This window comes from Dromiciops gliroides, chromosome 4 (genome assembly GCF_019393635.1).
Source record: "Dromiciops gliroides isolate mDroGli1 chromosome 4, mDroGli1.pri, whole genome shotgun sequence".
Taxonomy (NCBI): Eukaryota; Metazoa; Chordata; class Mammalia; order Microbiotheria; family Microbiotheriidae; genus Dromiciops; species Dromiciops gliroides.
In genome coordinates, this window is record NC_057864.1 from 464,245,347 (window position 1) to 464,266,671 (window position 21,325).

Sequence of the window (21,325 nt, forward strand, 5' to 3'; positions counted from 1 at the left end):
TATTTTAACAGAGAGGATCGGGCAGTGCTGTTCAGTGTGTGATGTGGGAAACAGAGTGGAAGGTGAGCCGTTGGGCTCAAACTGTGGTTTTCTTTTTGGCCTTTTCCATAAGCCCCAAGTGCCGCCTTTGGTGTTGCTGCTTTTGTGAATGGGATGGGTTTGCTTAGGTTTCTTAGAAAAGCAGAAAGACCCAAGCCATGGGCAGCTGATTCTCTCTCTCCCCACCCCACCCCACCCCCCTTCTGTGGATGCCTCTGGAAATAACCTCTTTTATCTAGGGGGACAAGCAGAAAAATAGGATTTTAAAAGAGGGCAGCTCTGACAGGAACCCTGTAAAAGTGAAAAGCCTTTGATGTCCACCATTGTCTTTCTTTGCAAGTGGGGCCTCCAGTGGGTCTCGGATTTTTGTTGTAAGCCTTCCCAGTTCTGGCTTCCTTTTTGGAAATGTGAAATCGGCCTATGTGTGTTTACATGGTGCTGCCGGATTGAGTCAGAACACATCCTGTTTTTAAATGTTTCCCCTTGCACAAGCCTGCTTTAATAACATTAAACCCCTGATGTTATTACAATTCTAAATTTCCCCTGGCCAGTACTTTCTCTGAATTGATATGGTCCAGTATTGAACAAGTGCAGAGTGGAATTCTTCCCCATCTAAATCATCCTCTGTAACCTTAAGATATTGTGGCTACTTTTCCATTTAAGCACGAGGTTAACTCTCGGTCTCCCTAATGCTTCGAGGTGCCTCTGGGTTGCTATCTTTGTTTCATTCATTCATTTATTTTGTATTTTGTTTCTATATGTTGTTTGTAGGAAGGTTCTATTGAAGTCTTTTTGTTTTTATACCAGTCATTTCTGGATATATTCCTCAGTTTCATGGAACTTTGCCTTATAATAAGAACCCTTAAGGGGTCAGACCAACTGAAAAAGTGACCCTTTCTATGAAAGGTCTCCTACCTTTGGAGGGAAAGCAGGGTGAAGAGTTGCCCTCTCTTCTCCAAGCCTAGCGTTGTATCTCATGGCTCCTCCCAGGGTTCTCATAGGTCAGTTCAGCAAAGTACAAGCTCCAGCCTCTTCTACCAGGCTGAATAGGCGAAAGTGTGGCATGCATGTCTGTCATCCATGGACCAGCCTTGTAAAGCTTAGAGAGGCAGTGTGTCCCAGAGCAAAGAGCACACTTATTGACTGGAAAGTCATGGGACTTCAATAGCATCATTACCATCGATTTAGAGCTGGAAGAAGTCATTTAGGCCTGTCCCCTCAGATTACACATGAGGAAACTGAGGTGTAGAGGGGTTAAGTGACTGGCCCAAGGTCATTCGGACAGTAGCGGGGTCCCCAGCCTTCAAATCCAGAACTCTTTCTACTGTGCTATGCTTCTTCCTAGGTCCAGAGAGTCTGGGTTCCAATCTCTTTTCCCCTCCTTATTTAACTCTGTGACTCTATCCTCATGGTACCTCAGTTTCCTCACCTGTAAAATGAGGTGATTGGATTCAGTGACCCCTCAGGTCCCTTCCAGCTCTTCTATGATCTTACGACACAGGGTTGGCTATCTGGCACCTTTTTTTCCTGGCCACAGGAACTCATCAGAACTCTCCAGAGTCACAGGAGGGTTGAGCTCTGCCTTCCTGCAGGTGGGGTGGGACAGATCCATATCAACTACAAGCATAGCTTCACAAAGCAGGGAAGCAGGCTCTTGGGTATTTTTCCATTGTGAAGTATAAAGAGGAATGACTTTGTCAAATAGTATTTAAACTGCTAACGCTCCTCTGTTTTCTGACCTTTTCTGGTTTGGGGCAGCTCATAAATGGTTGTGTATTTCAAATAGGGGTGTGTGTTTACAGAGTGTTTAAGCTGTCAGGTACAGATCTTGCAAGATGGAGTACAAAAGGTGCTATGGAATTTTAAAATGCTTATCTTTTTTGTCTTTTATCATTGTTGTGTTTCAGTGCATGAATGACCATTTCTGGGTTTTTTTGTTTGTTTGTTTTTTAAAGCTTCGTGCTTTCAGGTAACCTGCATGGTGGCTCTGTAGTGGCCAGCTACCCTTTTGACGATTCTCCTCAGCACAAAACCAGCGGCATCTATAGCAGGACAGATGATGATGAAGTATTCAAATACTTGGCTAGATCCTATGCCTCGAAACACCCCATCATGAAAACCGGCGATCCCCGCTGCCCTTCAGACGAAGACGAGACTTTCCAAGATGGGATCACCAATGGAGCCCATTGGTATGACGTGGAAGGTAGGACATCACTCCCCTCCCCTTTGTTTTGGTGGCTTTGGGAGGAGGGGGAGGTGGGAGGAAGGAGGTACAAGGCCTATAAGAGCTGTTCAGTGCTCTGCCTCCCCTCCTTCAATGCTGGGAAGCCCTTGATCATTATGTGAATACTTTCAAGTGAAAATGCCTAATGGCTTCCTCAACTGCTTTTAGAGACACCAGGGTTGTCCTAGGACTGAAATATTACTCTTTTAGTCACTTTTTCTTCTGGTGCGATCCCTGAAATTTTCACTTGATGAGACAATTGTGATGAGCCCCTTCTGTCGTCTCCAACCTTGAACTCTGGAACTCTTTCACTTGGCCTGTGCTGTGCCTCCACCTGTTTAGGCTGCGATCCTTGAGAAGAGCAGATGGTGTCTTGTATTTCCCTCTAATCCTAGGCCCCAAAGACATCACCTGGGACTGAGTGATGCTCTGACCTGAAGGAAAATAGATTAACAGCTGGAAAAGACTTTAGAGAAGAACATTGAAAATAACATGTAGAATTTATTTTAAAAAATTTAAGGGTAGGGGCAGCTAGGTGGCACAGTGGATAGAGCACCGGCCCTGGATTCAGGAGTACCTGAGTTCAAATCCAGCCTCAGACACTCTCAGACACTTAACACTTACTAGCTGTGTGACCCTGGGCAAGTCAGTTAACTCCAATTGCCTCACACACACACACAAAAAATAATAAAAATTTAAGGGCAAGGGGCATGAAATGGTGATTCACAATTTCATAGAAAATCCTCTTTTCATGTCCTGTTGTGCATACAAGAATGTGCTTTTTTTGTGTTTAACTTACAGGTTAAAAATAAAATTATTTTAAAAATATTTATAAATCAGCCTCTTTCACATAGCCATCAGAGATGATTTCTGACCTTTTTTATCCTTGTGAGGAAATTGTAGGCCTTTTCTCACTGTGAAGCAAATTAGACTTTTAAAATAATAGCATTTTTTCTAGTACCCTCAAGGTATAATCTCATTTTATCTTTACAGTAACCCTAAGAAGTAGGTGCTATTATTATTCTCATTTTGCATATGAGGAAACTGAGACAAACAGAGATTAAGTGATTTACCCAGGGTTGCACAGCTAGGCTGGATTTGAACACGGGTATTCCTGACTCTGGTTCCCTGCACTCCCTGGCTATCTCTTTTTACAACAAAATAGAATTTTAAAAAATTGTCTTTTTAGCCCTTGGCTCCTATTTTACAAAAACTTGTGAAAGACTTGTCCCAAGAGAGGGGCCATATGAAGTTGTTAGTTACTTAAGTCAGAAGAGAATTGATATAGCCATTCCCCAGAACTGGAATGAAAACGTTTTTAAAAGTTGCAAAAGCATTGGAGGTAGTTTCCAGTTGGGTAGCTTGCATAGTTACTTGGGCCATTATAAGGTTGAAAAATGCTTTTGGTTTAGGTTCAAAGATGTATTCTGATTGTGATGTTGGTCAAATCACAAGCCTCTGGGCCTCAATTTCCCCATCTGTAGGATGGGGACATCGGGGGTGGGTTAAACTAGATGACGTGGGGTCCAGTTAAATGATTATTTTTTTCCCTTTTGTTAAAAAAAAAAACTATTGCTGATCTTTTTTTAAGAATTGCTTTTGGTTAATTTACTTGTTCATTAGCTACCTGCTGGAGTAGCAAAAACCATTTGGACGTGTTCCTGTTTTCTTCCCCGATTGTACCTGTCTCCAAATTGGTGTTAGCTCATTTTTCTGGCTTATCATCAACCTTGACCTGATTTCCCTAGTGGTAGAAGCCCTGATGGCTTCTCTTTGGGCTGGTTAGCTCATTGTGTGTATCTTCTGAGCTGGAGCTTGTGATTCGATGCAAACCAGGATATCCTGGAGCTGCCGGGCCGCCAGGGCGCTGTGGTTCAGACATGTGGCCTGCCTGCCAATCTCTTTATCAGAAAAGTTAGACTTTGTCACTGTCTGATTCATATCACAGTTCAATGCTTGTGGAATTACCGCTGAGAAGAAATTAACTACCAGCCCAGCAGAGCTGGCTCTCGATTTCCAGGCACTGATCAGTCAGTGTCTTTATTTAACAGGCAGAAAAGGGCAGGTTTGGTAAAACCCAAGACCACTTGTTAGTCAAGGTTATGTTTGGATTTTACCAGGTTGCTGTTTCCCTGAAATGGAGCCGTATCCACAGTAGGTCATGAGATGATGTATCGGGGGTGGGGGAAGGGTGTCCGGTCCTGTGATTTCTTTTTTTAAAAAATAAGTTTTTATTGATATCATTTTTTCCTACATCATCATAATTTGCCGTCTCCCTGAGAGCTATCCCATAGAAATAGTATTTTTAAAGACCCCCCCAAAAGGAAAAAAAAATCATATCTTATCAATACATTGAAAAATCCTGAAAATAAGCACCTGGTATAGACTTGTCCCACCAAGGATGCCAAGGGATATCTTTTTTGTAATTTTACATCTTTCCCTTTTGAGATTTTTGGTATGTGATCTTTCTGTTCATGAGTCCCATGATTTCATCAACCTGGCAGGGCCTCCCAGTATGGGAAATCCCTTGACTCAGATGAAGATGCTGTTTACAACTTAGTCTTGCTGTGGCCTTACAGGTGGCTTGCCTGTTATCACATGACCAGTCTGTGCTGGAGGCAGAGCTCTGAACTGGCCCTTGAAAACAGACTCTAAACCAGTGATTAATGCAAATGGAAATCAGGCACTTTGTACCTAAGGATCCCTGCAGAGCCACAAGTGGACTTGAAAACCTCATGTTTGCACTATCTGTGTTTTATTATATTTTCATTTTTTTTGTTAAATATTTCTGGGTTAATCTGGTTCGATCTGTATGTGTGTTCCAACCCTCTCGGGCAGCTCTGTCTCTCCCTAGTAATAAAAGCTGACGTCTCAGGCAATACTTTAAAGTTTGCGGAACACTTTATAACATGACTATTGTCTTGTTTGAGCCGTGCCCCAGCCTTATGAGGGAAGTTTTCCAGATGTTTTTTCTTCCTATTTTACAGATAACAGAAATGAGACTCGGGATGGGGGAGACTTGCCAATAATCACATGGTTTAGTAAGTTTTAGAGGTGGAATTTGAACCCAGGTCTCTCCTGACTACAAGGCCATGGCTAGCTCTGTTTCTACTATGGTATTATATCATAGATAGGAACAATGGTGTCATTCTCTAACAGAAATGGATTCCTGTCCTGCATATGGACTTAGAAAACCACACATTAACATTATCCATGTTTCATTGTATTTTTGTTTCATTAAACGTTTCTTAATCACATTTTAATCTGGTTCAGGGAGCCTGGCAGCTCATCGGACACTTCTGTGTTACTTAACTTTTAGACAATGAAAGACCACAGTGGAATTTGCTGTGGTCTTTTGCTACGGTCAGTTAGGAAGAAGAAATGTGTCCCTTACCCTGAGAAAAATAAGTATAAGACTTAACTCTGTTGGGGGAGGGGGTGGAGAAGTCTCGGTAGACCTTTTGGTGATTTCTAATCGGGGTGATGATTTCCCATTTTAAAGGGAGAGAACATGCTTTCCCATCTGTGTGATAGATAGGACTGTGATAGTCCTGTCATAGCTCGAGGTCAATGCCTTGGCTTTTCCTTAGCCCCCATTTGGTGACTTTCCCGGTCAAGATAGATTGGCTTCTTATCTGGCTCCTTTACAACATCAGCTTGTGTTTCTCTGTGAGATTATGATTCAACCCTTGCAGGGGAAGAAATGATTCAAACAAAAGCCAGCTCCAGGGGTTTGGTTTCAGGTGGCTTACTCTGTTGTGGCAATTATACCACAATTATACTCCTGACCTCAAAAGGTACAAGGATATAGCTGTTTGGAGACTGCAATAAACCCAGGAGGATGTGGTTGGTCAGGGTCACTGCCTCTAAAAATTTCTGTCTTCCTGGTATGGACTTTTAGTCTATCCCTTTTCTAAATAGCTTTGGTTATTCTGTTCCCCCCTGAACTCCCCTTTCATCTCTGGGAACCCAGAGAAGTACTCTTAAGTTCTAAGTCCTTTTTTGGGTAACGCTCTTCTGCAGACCTTGAACCTTAGGTCCTCTGGCGTAACCTAAGGTTCAAGGTAAAGATCTTGAATGAACAATAATCATGACTATGATAAAAATAATAGCAGAACTTCCCTCCTCCAGACAAACAAAACACCTACCAAATTGTTCCCTCTTTGTTTCTTTCTTTTTTTGGGTGGGACAATGAGGGTTAAGTGACTTGCCCAGTATCACACAGCTAGTAAGTGTCAAGTGTCTGAGGCCAGATTTGAACTCAGGTCCTCTTGAATCCAGGGCCAGTGCTTTATCCACTGTGTCACCTAGCTACCCCCTTCATTTCTTCTAAGGAAAGAAAAATTAAAACATCCCGTTAACTGCACATTTTTTCACCTGTTTCACCTTTTCCTGTGGTGCTCAGTATCCGGAATGTGGCCAGGCAGGATATGCATCATTCTTGTCAGTTTTACTGTGACAAGAGGTACCAAGTAGTCTGGTGGGGATGTTAGGCAAAGAAATGCTGTTGTGGTGTTCAGATAGTCATGGTGCAGTGGTCTGAAATGAAGTAATAATTAAGGGAGAGCCTCTTGGGAAAGAATAGTAAAATCAGCTTGTTTATTGAAAATGCACCTAGTTTGGCCACCACACCAAAAAAAAAATCATCCTTCTTTGTTGAGTTATAGAGTAAGTGATCAGTCCAACAACAGCAGATCCCAGAAATGGATGTAGATGATGCCTCTTTGACACAGAAGCACTTTGAAGAAATAGCTCCTTTATTCTGAGTTACAAAATCTGAAGGGTTTGGTGGTGTTTTTTTTTAAAGAAATTGAATTACAGATGAAATAAAATAACTTCCCAATAAATACGTACCTCAAATGTGAAGTTGAACCTCAGATACATTAGGTTAATGTGGTGGAAAGATCACTGACCTTTAAGCTCAAATCCCAACTTGGACAACTAGTCCTGATTGCATGAGACCTCTGAGCCTCATTTTCCTTCCTTGTGAAATGGGGAGGTAGTTAGCACCTGTCTCATAGGGTTGTTGTGAAGATTGGAAGAGATTTACAAGGCATGAGCCACTCAACTATTGTCTCCCACTTTGGGCCGGGGTGGGATGTTAAATATCTAGGATGAAATATTAGAAATTGTGAGACAACCCTTATTCTTATTTAACACATTTCTCATTCTCCAGAAAATGAGGTGAGAAATTTTCACGGTGTTAGATCTTATGGTGAAGTGTTAGTATTCAAGAAGCTCTGGTTATTGGAGCAATTGAATAAGTTTGTATTGGGACGTTGACCAGGGTGGCAAGGCTGGTGTTCCTGGGAACTCTCCACAGAAGACACAATAGGTCACATTCTTCATTCATTCATGTAACAAATATTTTATTGAGGCCTTACCGTGTCAAAGGCATTTTGTTAGGGGCCATGATGGATAGACTAAGATATACAATTTGTGATTCCCACTCTTAGAAAATGTATAGTCTAATTAGGGAGGCAGAGGACCTAATTATGATAATAGCCTCCTTCCTTTCTTTGCAGAGATTGGGGAGCTATGGGTAGAGAACATTGCCTATACCTTAGACTTAATTAGTTTTGCTAAATTACTTTTATCCCTCTTTTTACTTTAAAAAAATTTGTCACAAGGGTCCTTTAGCTGGGTAGGCAAAGAGGAAAGAATATTTTTGGAAACGATGATGATATATAAACAGTATTTTTATTTTTAAAAGATCAAAGCACACAGCCTTATTGGTACAACCATGGACTGCAGGAATGCACAGGGAACAGGGGCTCAGTCTCATCCGAGGCAGATTAGGAAAACCCTCCTGGAAGAGTTGGTATTGAATCAGAACTTTGAAAGGCAGCTAGTTTTCAATCGGCACATAGGGAATAGGCGCTTGCCTAATAAAGGCTTGTGGATTGATTAATTGGGAAGTCCAACACTCCTTCATTCTTGGAGATGGCACATAGTTTTATCGATGAATAGTGATGGTGATGGTGGATAAATTAGTTGTGACATTGAGTGTGTGAATGGGGTATAGTGGGAAATGAGCCAGAGTCCCATTATAGAAGACCCCTTCTACATATCTGGTGAAGAAATGGGTGGAATCAGAGGGTCCTAGACATCAAGCCAAAAGTGTTGTGGCGGGGGGAGAGAGGGAAAGGGAGAGGGAGAGGGAGAGGGGGAGGGGGAGGGAGAGGGAGAGAGAATGAATTGAAAATGGATAACCCTTACATTTTGTGAGTTCAGCTTGGAACTCTGTTACGCAGCCTTTGAGCAGGAGGAGGATTCATCCTGAGCTGACGCCTTAGGGAGACTGGCTTTTCCTGGAGCATTTCAGAGTACCACAGACAAGGCAGGGAGACCAGTTAGGAGAGACTACTGGAGTTAAGAAGGAAGTCCTAACTCCCTGAAGACCCTCCGGGCAAAGTGATCTGTATTGTAGTGAAACTCTAGAGGAGAAGCTCTGAAACTTCAGTGTGATGTTGCATCTCTCCTCAGAATCATGTCTTTAAATGCACCAAATACATAGGATTACAACTGAAACCACATATGATGAATTGTTAGAAAGGTTTTCTTTGTATGTTTCACCCCTGCCTTCTGATTGTGCCCTTTGGGACCAAGTAGAACAAATGTAATCCCTTCTCTATCTGACAGACCCTCAGATACTTGAAGACAGAATCCCGTCATTCCCCAGGGGTCTTCTCTTTAGTTTCGACGTCCTCAGTTCCTTTGGACATTCATTATATGACATGGGATCAAGGCCCTTCAGTATCCTGATTGCCTTCCTTTGGCCATTTCCCAGCTTATCAATGCCCTTCTTAACCCGTGGCCCCTAGAACTGAACATGAACTCTAATGGAGCAGGGGACAGAAACTTTGCCTCTGTGAATGCAGTTCCAAATCTCATTAGCTTTTATGGCTGCTTTGTTATGTGAGCTTGTCTTCCCGTAAGGCATCTGATTAAAGATCTGTATCAGAAAAACTGGTTATCTGTCTGGCTGATTTTTTTTGCACCCTAGTGTAAAACTTTGCATTTATCCCTGTTGAATTTTGTCTTCCTCGAGTCAGTGCTGTGCTCTAGTCTGTTGAGATCCTTTGGGGGCATCTAGCTTTGTGTCTTCATAAAGGCCTCAGAGGCCTCCTGGTGCATCACCCTCATTTGACAGAGGAGGAAACTGAGTCTGGTGTCCTCATTTTACACTTGAAGTCCCAGAAGTACAAACTGCCTTGCCCAAGGACGACCCAGTGAGGGAGCTAGCTGTGTCCCCTGACTCTCTATCTGTCACCTTTTCCCTTCCCATCTTATGTTCTAGTAAAGTAACATTGATACCTTGCTAACTACTCCCTCTCGGAATCACAGCACACTTCAGGGCATCCAGGTGGAAATGTGCCCCAGGCAACTCAGAAACAGGCTTGGAGCTGGGGCCAGGGGCCAGGGGCCAGGGGCCAGGGGCCAGGGCAGGCCCTCTTGCTCTTGGGTGAATTGGCCAGTTTGGGGAAAGTCTACAAAGCATACACAGCATGTATTTTTGAGGGTTTCATTTCATGACTGTTTCTTGGCATAATCTGATTTTAAGCCAGGAACAATCCAAGTCAATTATATATTTTTAAAAAAATTGAACAGATGGGTCTCCCCTTTTTTCCCCCTCACCAAACTAAATGTCCTTCTGGTTTGCTCGTTTTCTTGTGCAGAGATATGTTGGCTGTGGGGGGAAGGGAAGCTGTTGGATCCAATCTCAGATCTTAACACTTTGCTCACATCTAAAAAAATTCTTTTTGAATAATCGCAGCTCCCGGGGAGCCTGCGCTAGAGCTATGGGCTTTGCCATTCGGTCTCAGGGAAGGAGTAGATGGATCTGTTTTTACTGGAGCTGTGCCCGACTGTGAGTTATTATTTTGCTTTTGCTTTTATCGGCAGAGAGACTGTTTGCTTCTGCCTTGGGTCACAAGTTTCCTTTTGTAAATTGAAGTAACTTAATATAAATGCTGACCTTTAGGTTCAGCTCAGCAGCTTATTTTGTAACTGGAGAGCAGGCCTGCCACTCGAGAGGCTGTGGACAAAAGGCCATTTTGGTGGGACTGCCCTCTCCCCTCCACCCCCCACCCCTGGATCTTTGGGATCAGCTGACTCAAGAATTAGTTGCATATTTTTCCCACCATGAACTTGTTATTTCAGATGGGAATAAAATCAGTAGTCAGTCAATAAACATCTATTAAACACCTACTGTATACTGTGCTAAGTACTGGGGGTCAAAGAATGGCAAAAGACAGTCCCTGCCCTCCAGGTACTCATTGTCTAATGGGGGAGATAACACGTACAAGCAAGATGCAAACAGGGACCAATGGGAAATCCTTTACGTGGAAGAGGGTTGGGGAAAGGCTTTCTGTAGATTTCACCTGGGACTTGAAGAAGCTGGGGAAGCCAGGAGGGAGAGATGAAGAGGGAGAGGATTCTTGGCCTGAAGGGACAGCCCAGGGAAGTGGGCAGATTTGGGAGCTGGAGGGTTTTCAGGGACAGCCCGGAGACCAGTATCACTGGGTTATAGAGCACGTGTCAGAGAGTAAGTCACGAGAAAGCTGGAGAGGTGGGAAGGGACGGGCTCTGAAGGGCTCCGAATGTCCAACAGGGTTTTGAATTTGATCCTGGAGGGGACAGGGAGCCAGCCACCGGAGGTTATCGAGAAGGAGGCTGACAGGGGCGGACCGGCATGGTCCAGGTGGTGAGGGTCTACAGGGTGGTGGTAATGTCAGATGAGAGGTAGAAATGACAAGATGGGACAACCGATTAGATACAGAGGATGGGAGATAGTGAGGAGTTGAGGAAGACACCCGAGGTTGGGAGCCAGAGTGACTGGTGAGATGTTGGTGCCGTGGACGGTACTGGGAAGTCAGGAAGAGGGGGAGGATTTGGGGGAAAGAGGATGTTTTGGCTGTGTCTATGGGATGTCCAGTAGGGAGCTGGCTGTGTGAGATGAGAAGTTAGGGTAGGACAGTTAGATTGGAGGATCATCGCCATAGAGATGGTAATTAAGTCCAAGAGAAGTGAGGAGATCACCGAGTGAAGTAATAATGAGGGAGAAGAGAAGAGAGCCTTGTGGTTCACCCCTGTCAGAGGGAGAGAGCCAGGTGGGGATGCCAGAGACCACAAAGGAGCAGACAGGTAGGAGAAGAGAGGGTTCCCCGAGCATCTAGAGAGAAGTGGGTGTCAAGAGGCAGAGGGTGACTGGCATTGGCAAAGGCTATGGGGAAATGAAGAAAGGGGAGGACTGAGAAAAAGCCATTAGGAACAGGAAAAGGTGGAAAATACCCTGACCTGAAAGTAGCATCGATCATAAGGTCGGAGACCTCGCCCAGAGATTCTTTTTTTTTTTTTTTTCCGGTAAGGCAGTTGGGGTTAAGTGACTTGCCCAGGGTCACACAGCTAGTAAGTATCAAGTGTCTGAGGCCGGATTTGAACTCAGGTCCTCCTGAATCCAGGGCTGGTGCTTTATCCACTGTGCCACCTAGCTGCCCCCTCGCCCAGAGATTCTTAACCTGGGAACCCCGAACTACATATTCTGACAGTGTTACTTCCACACAGTCGGTTTCCTTTGTAGTCCTTCGCATTTTATTTTGTGCATTGAAAACATGATGCTGTGAAGGGGCCCTTGGGTGTCGCCAGACTTTGGTAAGGGTTCAGAACATGGTCTACCTGTAGAAGAGACCTCGGAGACCCTCTGGTCCAACTTCCCCATCCTACAGATGAGAAAACTGAGGCCCTAGAGTGACTAGCCAAAAGTCACATAGTCAGTCAACAAGCATGTGTTAAGCATCTACTATGTGTCAGGTAAGCTACAGAGGATACAAAGAAAGGCGAAAACCAGTCCCTCTTCTCAAGGAACTCACCAGCTAGTCACATAGCTCTTCAGTGACAAAGCCAAGATCTTTGGGGACATTTTTTGGTTTTGTTTTTCAAACTCACAGTAGTCACAGATGTAGTGCTAGAAGGGACTTCAGAGACCATCCACTCCATCTTGCAGATGTGAAATGTCTTGCCCAAGGTCATGAGGATGGCATTAGAGGCCTCCAACTCCAGGGCCAGCAGTGTTCTTTTCCCCTGTACCTTTGCATCTTCATAGGATCTTCTAAGCATAGGTTTAGAGCCAGAGGGCTCATCCAGTCTGACCCTCCCTCATTTTCTAGCTGAGGCTCCAGAGAAGTTAAAATAGTTTTTTCCAGGGTCACCCAGGTGGGAAGTGATGTAGGTGGGGTTTGAACCCAGGACCTCTCCCGCCAACTCCCTTGGCCTTGTATCTTGCACCATCTGCTTGCTTTGCAGCCTGTGATTATTTCTTTAGCAAATATATATTCAGTGGGAGTGGTAAAGGAAATAAGCTTCCCTAAGATAAGCAGCCTGGGACTGAGGTCACAGGCTATGAGAAGTTCAAGTTAGTTGTGGGTAGACAACCTCCACCCCACCCACCATTTATTGGGGGGGAGGGATTGACTTTTTGAAGGCTCTCTTATTTTCCCTCCCTGTCTTCTGACTGGCTGTAGGTTTCCTTTAAATTATTCTGTGAACTCCATTAGAACCAACAAACATTTATTTGTTGTTGTTTTTTTTTTTTTTTTTTTTAGTGAGGCAGTTGGGGTTAAGTGACTTACCCAGGGTCACACAGCTAGTTAAGTGTTAAGTGTCTGAGTCCCGGATTTGAACTCAGGTGTTCCTGACTCTAGGGCCGGTGCTCTATCCACTGCACCACCTAGCTGCCCCTCCAACAAACATTTATTAAAGGACTACTGAATGCAGAGCAGGAAGCAGCGTGGGGTGGTGGTTACAAAGCTGGCCTGGGGTTAAGTGCTCTGGGTGCTGGTGGATGTACAAAAACCAAGGATGCAATCCCTTCTTACCCTCCACCAGCCACCTGCTCAGCTCACACTGACTCAGCCTCTGGTGTGTTATTTTGGGGGTGGTTGTTGATTTGTTTTAAATCAGTCAACAAGTTTTTATGAAAGGCTTACTCCTACCAGGCACTGCAAAGGGAAAAACAGCCCCCAGTCCTCCAGGATTTTATATCCTTTTTTGTTTGTGGTGGTTTTGCTTTTTTCTCTAATTAAATTTCCTTTCTTTTCAGATCTACCTACTGCCCCTCCCTCACCCCGCTCCCACCCTAGCTTATATTCTAATGAGGTTGTGGGGGGTAGGGGAGAAATGATATTTACATAAGAATTGTTCAGGACTGTTAAGGGGTCCTCTGACCTTTTTGTTGTTGCAGAATTCAGAACTTAAAATCATTTCTTGTGCTTCTGTTTGAAAATTTCAAAACTTTCTCCTCTTTCTTTTCCTGCTGGACTATTTCCACCCCCCCCAACAATATGCATTTATTTGTACCTTCTTCCCTTCTTTGGGTAGTAATATTGCATATACTCATATACTTGTTACATTGAACTGTCTTTTCCCCACCTTGGTTTATTTATTTATTTATTTATTGGTTTATTCTTTTGACAAGGGATAGCTCACTGTGTAGGGAAGGGGATGAGACTCTGCTCACCAATGAAAGTAATATGGAATCCAAAGGTATCATGCATATTGATTACATTTGCTTTTTTTCCCCACTTGATGTGAGTGAGAGGGAGGGGAAAATGCTTAATAATAGAAAAAAATCATGGATGAGGGTAGGAAGGGGTCTCGCTGGCCATCTAGCACACATGCTTCCTGCTCCATGCAGCAGGGATCCTTGCTGCAAGGCTTCTGAGCAGTGATCGGCCAGCAGCCGCCCCAGGTCTTTCTGTCAGGGACTGACCACTCCTCCCTGAGGAAGGCACGCCCATTTCTGGACATCTGTCAGAAAGGTTTCAGGAGGGGAGCAGACCTAGAAAGGCTTCACAGGAGAAGACCTCAGGCCTTTCATTTCTGGTCAAGCTTTTTGCTTTGGGGGGGTGTGTGTGTGTCTGAACTGGCCCTTCAGGAGGCCTTTTCAGCTGCTGTCACCCAGAGGGCTCTGTAGCTGTTGTGTGGGTAAGGCAGATTTCCATTATTGTCCCCAGTGGCTTTGAGGGATGTAGAAGCTCAGCTGGGTGGGTCTTCTCTGCATGGGTGCAGGTTGTCCGTATTCTCATCCGGGACCTGTCACAAATATTCTACCGAATGTCTAGTCAACTCGTTTGGCATTTTAATATTTCACAGACTATAGCTATACTTTAAAATGTTTGTCATTAATTGATAATGTGTTTAAGATAGAAAGCCTGTCTTGTTTCTGAATATATCCCTTTTCTTAGCTCTAAATAGTAGGCAGAGAGCTGACCTTAAAGCCAGAAAGAGCTGGGTTCGAGTCTGGACTATACTGGCTATGATCCTGGGCAACTTGCTCACCCCTCAGTGCCATAGGCAACTCTCAAAAACAGAGGTTCTTAGCCAGGGCTCTGTGAACTTTATATATATATATATGTGTGTGTGTGTGTGTGTGTGTGTGTATACACACATGTATATAAACGTGTATATGTGTGTATATATACACATATATGTATATTTTATGTGTATATACATATATTTTGATAACTAATTCCATATAATTAGTTTCCTTTGTTCATTCAAAAACATTATTGTGAGGAGGGGTCCTTGGGTTTCCCTGGCTTTCCTGAAAGAGAACCCCAGCTCTACAACGGTTGTTTTCATAGTATCTTTTTTTTTTTTTGGCAGGCAATGAGGGTTAAGTGACTTGCCCAGGGTCACACAGCTAGTGTCAAGTATCTGAGGCTGGATTTGAACTCAGGTACTCCTGAATTCAGGGCCAGTGCTTTATCTACTGAGCCACCTAGCTGCCCCATAATGGTTGTTTTCAAGGAGGTGCTGACCTGCTTTTGCAGAGGGAGTTTTCTCATCAGGGAGGCCCCCCCCCATCCCAGTCCCATCACTGGTCCAGCCCCCACCCCTCACTCCCCATTGAGCTATACCTTGTAATGACAGATTAAAAGGGGGGGTAGCTAAATGAGCCTGTGCTTCTTTCCACTAGATCTACCAGCACAGGCAGAATGTCCCATACCCATAGCTCCCCCCACGGCTGCAGAGAAGGGAGCAGAGCAGCTCCTAAGGAAAAAACCATCCACATTTACATAGGACATTTATTCTGAGGTGCAGAAATGAGCTATCTGTACAAATCCTCCCCATTGATTTCTGGGAGGAGAGAAGCTCTGCTGAGCGGTTTTGGATACTTAACAAATGTCCTGCTGGAACAAATCGAACAAATCTCACCTCTCCCCAATGGCTGATTGACTCAGACAAAATTATCTTCCAGCAATTTGCATTTCTCCCCCGCCCCCAGATTGCTGAGAGAGCCTTGACAGCAGATAATTGGGCCTTAGATTGATGTTGGAGGGGCCTGTGACGTTCTTGCTGGTGCTGTCTGTACATTCCTGTTAGACGTTCTGTCTTCCCCAGCAGAATAGAAGCTCCCTGAGAGCAGGGGCTGCTTTGTTTTCCTCTGCGCCTCCCATGCTGGCCCTGGAGCAGGTGCCTGAGAAGTGCTTGTTGATTGCTTCTTGGACCTCTGTAACAAGCAGTGGCTCCATGTGAAGGTAGGGGTCTAAATGGGGCGGCCTGAGGCCATAGAAGGGACTGCTGGATTGGGGAATGGAAGGACCCAGATTCAGATCTTCCCACGAGGCACTTGGTGCTTCACAAAGATTATCTCCTTTGATCCTCCCAAGGAAGTAGGCGCTGTTGTCCGATTTTATAGATGAGGAAACAAAGGCTTGTTCGTTTCAGTTGTGACCCACTCTCTATGACCCCATTTGGGGTTTTCTTTGCCATCTCTTCCAGCTCATTTGACAGATAGGGAAACTAAGCAAACCGGGTGAAGTGACTTGCCCAGGGTCACACAGCTAGGAAGTGGTGCTGAGGCTGGATTTGGACTAGTCCCCTGCACTGGACCCCAGTCTAGTCATTTGACAGGCATCTGTTAAGCACTTGATAAGTGCCAGGCCCAGGGCTTATTTGCAAAGCCACAAAGAACAGTCTGTGCCCCCAAGGGTCTTACCTTCTATCAGAGAAGACACCGCATATATAAATTGTGCTGAGTTCTGTAAAACTATTTCATCTGATCCGCACAACAGCCCTGTGAGGTAGGTGCTATTGTCATCCCGAATTTACAGTTGAGGAGACTGAGGTAGACAGAAATTAAGGCACGTCCAAGGTCACACAGCTAGGAAGTTGCTGAAGCTAGATTTGATTTCAGGGCTTTCCGAGTCCAGGCCCAGCATTCCATCCACTGCATTGCTCACCACCTGCTTCTTTAGCTGAGATGTCCGACTAACAGCCATCTTTCATTTCTTGGGTTTGGGTTTTAGGTTCCGCTCCAGCCTCCTCTCCAGTCTTTAAGGCTCAAATCAAATACTGTCCTTTCTATGAAGTCTTCCCTATTCCCTGCCGGCCCCCAATAATAACTCTCTTCACTGACCCTTTTGTGTCACGTTTTTTTTGTATAAGTCACACCCTCCTCGTCTTGTCTTCCTGTTAAGAGTGGTAACCCCTGAGGACAGGCACAGCCTGGCTTTTTCTATGTGTCCCCAGGCCTTAGTGCTGTGCCTGGCACCAGGTCAGTGCTTAATAAGTACTTCTTCATTCATTCTTTCCCTTCAGCTCTAGTCCTGTGATCCTGGTCCTGACCCTGGTTTATGTGCTGTCTGATTCTATTAGATTGTACATTCCTGGGGGACAGGGACCCTCTCTCGGATTTATTTGTATCCCTAGCATTTAGCACCTGCCAACAGAAAGCACTTAATAAATGTGCTTGCACTCGCTCACGCGCACTCTCTCTCTCTCTCTCTCTCACACACACACACACACACACACACACACACACACACACACACACACACACAGTACCTCCATTAGAAACAGGATTTAACCATTTCCTTGGCAACAACCCTCTTTCGTTGTTCCCCTCGCCTCCCTCCTGCCATTGTCACCACCTTAGCTCAAGCAATCATCTCTTCTTCACCAGATGATTCAAACAGCCTCCTTAGTGGGCGTCTTGTTTCCAGTCCTGTCCCCTCTCTGACCTACTGACTTGAGTAATCTCGCGCACGTGTGTGTGTGTGTGTGTGTGTGTGTGTGTGTGTGTGTGAGAGAGAGAGAGAGAGAGAGAGAGAGAGAGAGAGAGAGAGAGAGAGAGAGAGAGAGAGAGAGATTAATTGAGGCAAGGGTGATGGAAATAAGACTTGGTATTTCTTAGGCTTAAAGATGTGTGGCACCAAATCCTTGGGACAGTTCTGGAAATGACCTTTTTGCTATTCAGCCCATCTCATTTTGGGTGGGGGGAGGATTGGAGCCTTAAACAAAAATAGACGAGAGTTTTTAGTAAAATGCAAAACCCCGACAATGGAAAGGGATCCTCAGAATTTCTTGGTTCCTGTTATGTACCTTTAAACTGATTTCATCATTATTCAACCTGGGCAAATCACTTCACCTGTGTGCCTCAGTTTCCTCATCTGTAAAATGGGGATGATAATTATAGCACCCACCTCCCAAGGTTGTTAGGAGGATCAAATGAGATGCTAATTGTAAAGCTCTTAGCATAGTTCCTGGCACATAGTAAGTGCTATATAAATGTGTGTATACATACATACATACGTGCTATGTGCTAGGCATTGTGCTGTGGTATAAAGGCTTTAAAGAAAGGCAAAAAGAGGTCCCTGCCCTCAAGGAACTAACATTCTGATTGGGGGAGACGACATGTAAAAAAATTGTTGTTATTCAGTCATGTCTGACTCTTCATGGCCCTGTTTGGGGTTTTCTTGGATAAGATACCAGAGTGGTTTGACATTTCCTTTTCTAGCTCATTGTATAGATGAAGAAATTGAGGCAAACAAGGTGAAGTGACTTGCTCAGGGTCACACAGCCAGTCAGTTTCTGAGGCTTAATTTGAACTCCGATCTTCCTGACTCCAGGCTAAGCACTCTATCCCCTGTACCACCTAGCTGCCCTATAAATAAGTAGGTACGTTTACCTGGCCTGCCGAGTAGCTGGAAGGACTATAGCTGTGGGAGAGGTGGGGGCATGGGAAAGGGCCTCCAGGGAGTGGGATTTTCTGATGCGTAATAGACTTGGGCCTGGGAGGGTGACAACCGCACAGAGCCCTACAGATGGGAGGTGGAGTGTATGAGAAAAGACTGCAAAGGTAGGAAGGATCCAGCTTGTAAAACACCTTAAGGGATGGGTCTACAAATTGATATTTGACCAGGAGGTACTAGGGAGGCCTGGGAGGTTTTGAGGTGTATGTGAGAGAGAGAGAGAGAGAGAGAGAGAGAGAGAGAGAGAGAGAGAGAGAGAGAGAGAGAGAGAGAGAGTGTGTGTGTGTGTGTGTGTGTGTGTGTGTGTGTGTGTGTGTGTGTGTGTGTGTGTGTGTGTGTAAAAAGCACGTTGGCCTCTTTGGGGAGGAGGGAGAGTCCTGGAGACAGCTGGTCAAGGATGTGGCAGAGGGACCGTGATCTCAGTGGGGTAGAGGAAGCAGAATGGGGAATCTTAGTGAAGGGCCCAGGGCTGTCTTATTCTTCTGGTGCTTGGAGACGCCTGAACCTGCCTTCTCTCTTTTCCCACACAGGTTTGCATGACGCACTCCTGTTAGCATGAAACCTGTGCCTGAGACAAGCTGTTCAGTCTTTTTTCTTTCTTTTTTTTAATGTGAATCTCGTTCAGTGTGTGCCGTTGCTGAGGGCTGGTAAACCCCTCCTTTCCAGCCTTTATTTTTAAAAGTAAAAATGTTTCAGATTTCTAAGTTTTTATTGCTCTTTTTTTTAAAACATCACTTTGACTTCCAAATATAACTTTCTCTTCTCTCCAACCCACGGAGCCATTCCTTATAAAAAAGACTAAAAGATATTAAAAAGTAGTTCCACCAAATTATCAAACTCACTGAGCCTGACAATGTATGCTGTGTTCTGTGCCCCTAGTGCTCCACCCCTGCCAAGGAGGGGGAGAGGGGCCTGCCTTTATTAATAGGACGTGTTCCATTATGTTATTTTTTTCATTATATTATTTTTTTAAATGGTTACATGGAAGAAGGGGAGAAGTGGTCTGAGCTTGACTATGAGAGTGTGGTGGGCCTTAGAGCTGAGATCTTGGGAATGCCGTCTTCCTGACTGCCTGCAGAGACAATATGGAAGCTGGTACTGGCTGAGTCTTGGATTTAGTGTGACTGCAGTCTGGATTAAGTTGATCAACTGTGCAGTAATGGGTAGAGAGAGCCGGCTGCAGGAGTCAGTAAGCCCTAGGTTGGATTTCCCTCTCTGACACATCCAGGCTGTGGGACCAGGCCCAGACTCTTCACCTCTCAGAGCAGGTGCCAACCTGCATGGGTCAGGGGTGGAGTTCCTCTAGGGATGAAGTCACAGATCAGATCCAAAGAACAGGCTTTTAATTGGTGCAAGACGGCTGAGAAATGCAGTTTTGTAGCTGCTTTTCTCTATTGGTTCACAGGCCTGTTTCACATAAATTTTGTCTTTCTCATTAGACTGTAAGCTTCTTGTGGGCAAGACGTATATATTTTTTCTTTTTTTTTTTTTAAGCAGAAGAGCTTTTGACCCAAGTTCTGTGAACTTTGAGCAAAATTAATTTTGATAACTCTTCCATGTAATTAAGCTCCTTGAGGTCAGTGATTGTCTTTCTTTTTATTATTTGTATCCCTGGAGCTTAGCACAGAGTCTGACATATAGTAGGTATTTAATAAATATTTATTAGATTGCATTGGATATAATTGGCTTCCTTTGCATTCAAATATATTTTATACATTGACAGATAGCACAGCATAAGGGAGACCAAAAAAGATTGAGAATCCTAGGATTAACTCTTCTATGATATTCAGTCAGTCAGCCTTTACTTCAGGCCCTGCTCTAATGGGGAATGAAAGGTGGGGGGTAAGAAAGGGTGAATCTAGGCCTGCCCTCCGAGAGCTTACGTTCTAGCAGGGCAAACAGCATGTATACCTAGGATAAATCCTATGTAGATGCCACAGTGGGTGACAGAGGTGCTGGCCCTTCTCTCCTAGGTACCCCCACCCCCCAGTTTCTGGACTGCTGGGGGCCAGGATAGGGGGGATGATGTTTTTAAAGCACTGGGCTGGGTCTTTATTACAGTTTTCCTGTTTCCAGAGGCTTTACAGATACCAACTGCATTTCAGTGCTTTTTTCCCTGGCTTAGAGTTTTAGTTTTTGTTTTGTTTGTATAGCCAAATTTTTCTTCCTCCTTCCCCTGTGGTTTCTTTTTTGGGGGGAAATCAGACAAATCTCCTTTCATTTCTCATTGCACCTTTTTCTCCTCATTTTTTTGCTGCAGAAACAACTCTAGGGTTCGAGGTAGAGAGCTCCATCGTCTGGCTTACAGTTATCGTCCCGAGAGAGCCTCCCTACTCCCCCACCCTTCCCCACTCATTTAGAAGAATCAGCAGCACCATCTGGGTGTGTGTGTGTGTATGTTAGGGAAACAAATTGGAGAGTTGCCGAGGAGATCCGGTAACTCCTGCCCATCTTGGCCCCTTCTTCCTGCTCTCCTGGGGTCTGGTTTCATTAGCAGAGGGTGTATCTAAATGACTCCAAGGGGAATAACTCAATTCAGCAAACAGGTATTAAATACCTCCTGCACCCAGAGGCCTGAGCTAGGAGGCCCTGGTGAGAGAGAGAGAGAGAGAGAGAGAGAGAGAGAGAGAGAGAGAGAGAGAGAGAAGCTTTAGAGAGGGTTCCCCTGCGCTCTTAGGGCTTACCGAAGAGCTGGGGGACCCAGTGGTGGTAAAGCATAAACACAGATGGATCTTTTTGTGTGGTTTTGTGCCCATGGTGCAGGAACAGGCTGAGGAGGAAGGAGAATGAGGAAGTTATGAGGATGGATGAGCATTCTCAGGGAGAGACACAAGGAACAGCAAAAGAAAAACATTTCTTCTCCTCCAGTAATAATAACGATAACAACAGCTAGCATTTATATAGCGCTTTAAGGTTAGCGAAACACTTAACAAATGATATTTTATCCCTTCCTATTGTGTGCATGTGCATTCCAACGGTAGTTTCCCTGATAGAATATAAGCTTCTTGAGGGTAGGGACTTTGGT

The 21,325-nt window shown here is 44.6% G+C and overlaps 1 protein-coding gene across 1 annotated transcript in view; it reads left to right on the forward strand.

The window, feature by feature from the left end:
* CPD (carboxypeptidase D) overlaps positions 1–21,325 on the forward strand; it is a 67,945-nt gene that overhangs the window by 6,135 nt on the left and 40,485 nt on the right. Inside the window, exon 2 of the mRNA XM_043963120.1 lies at positions 1,995–2,242. Coding sequence (XP_043819055.1) covers positions 1,995–2,242 — 248 coding nt within the window. The remainder of the gene's footprint in view (positions 1–1,994; positions 2,243–21,325) is intronic.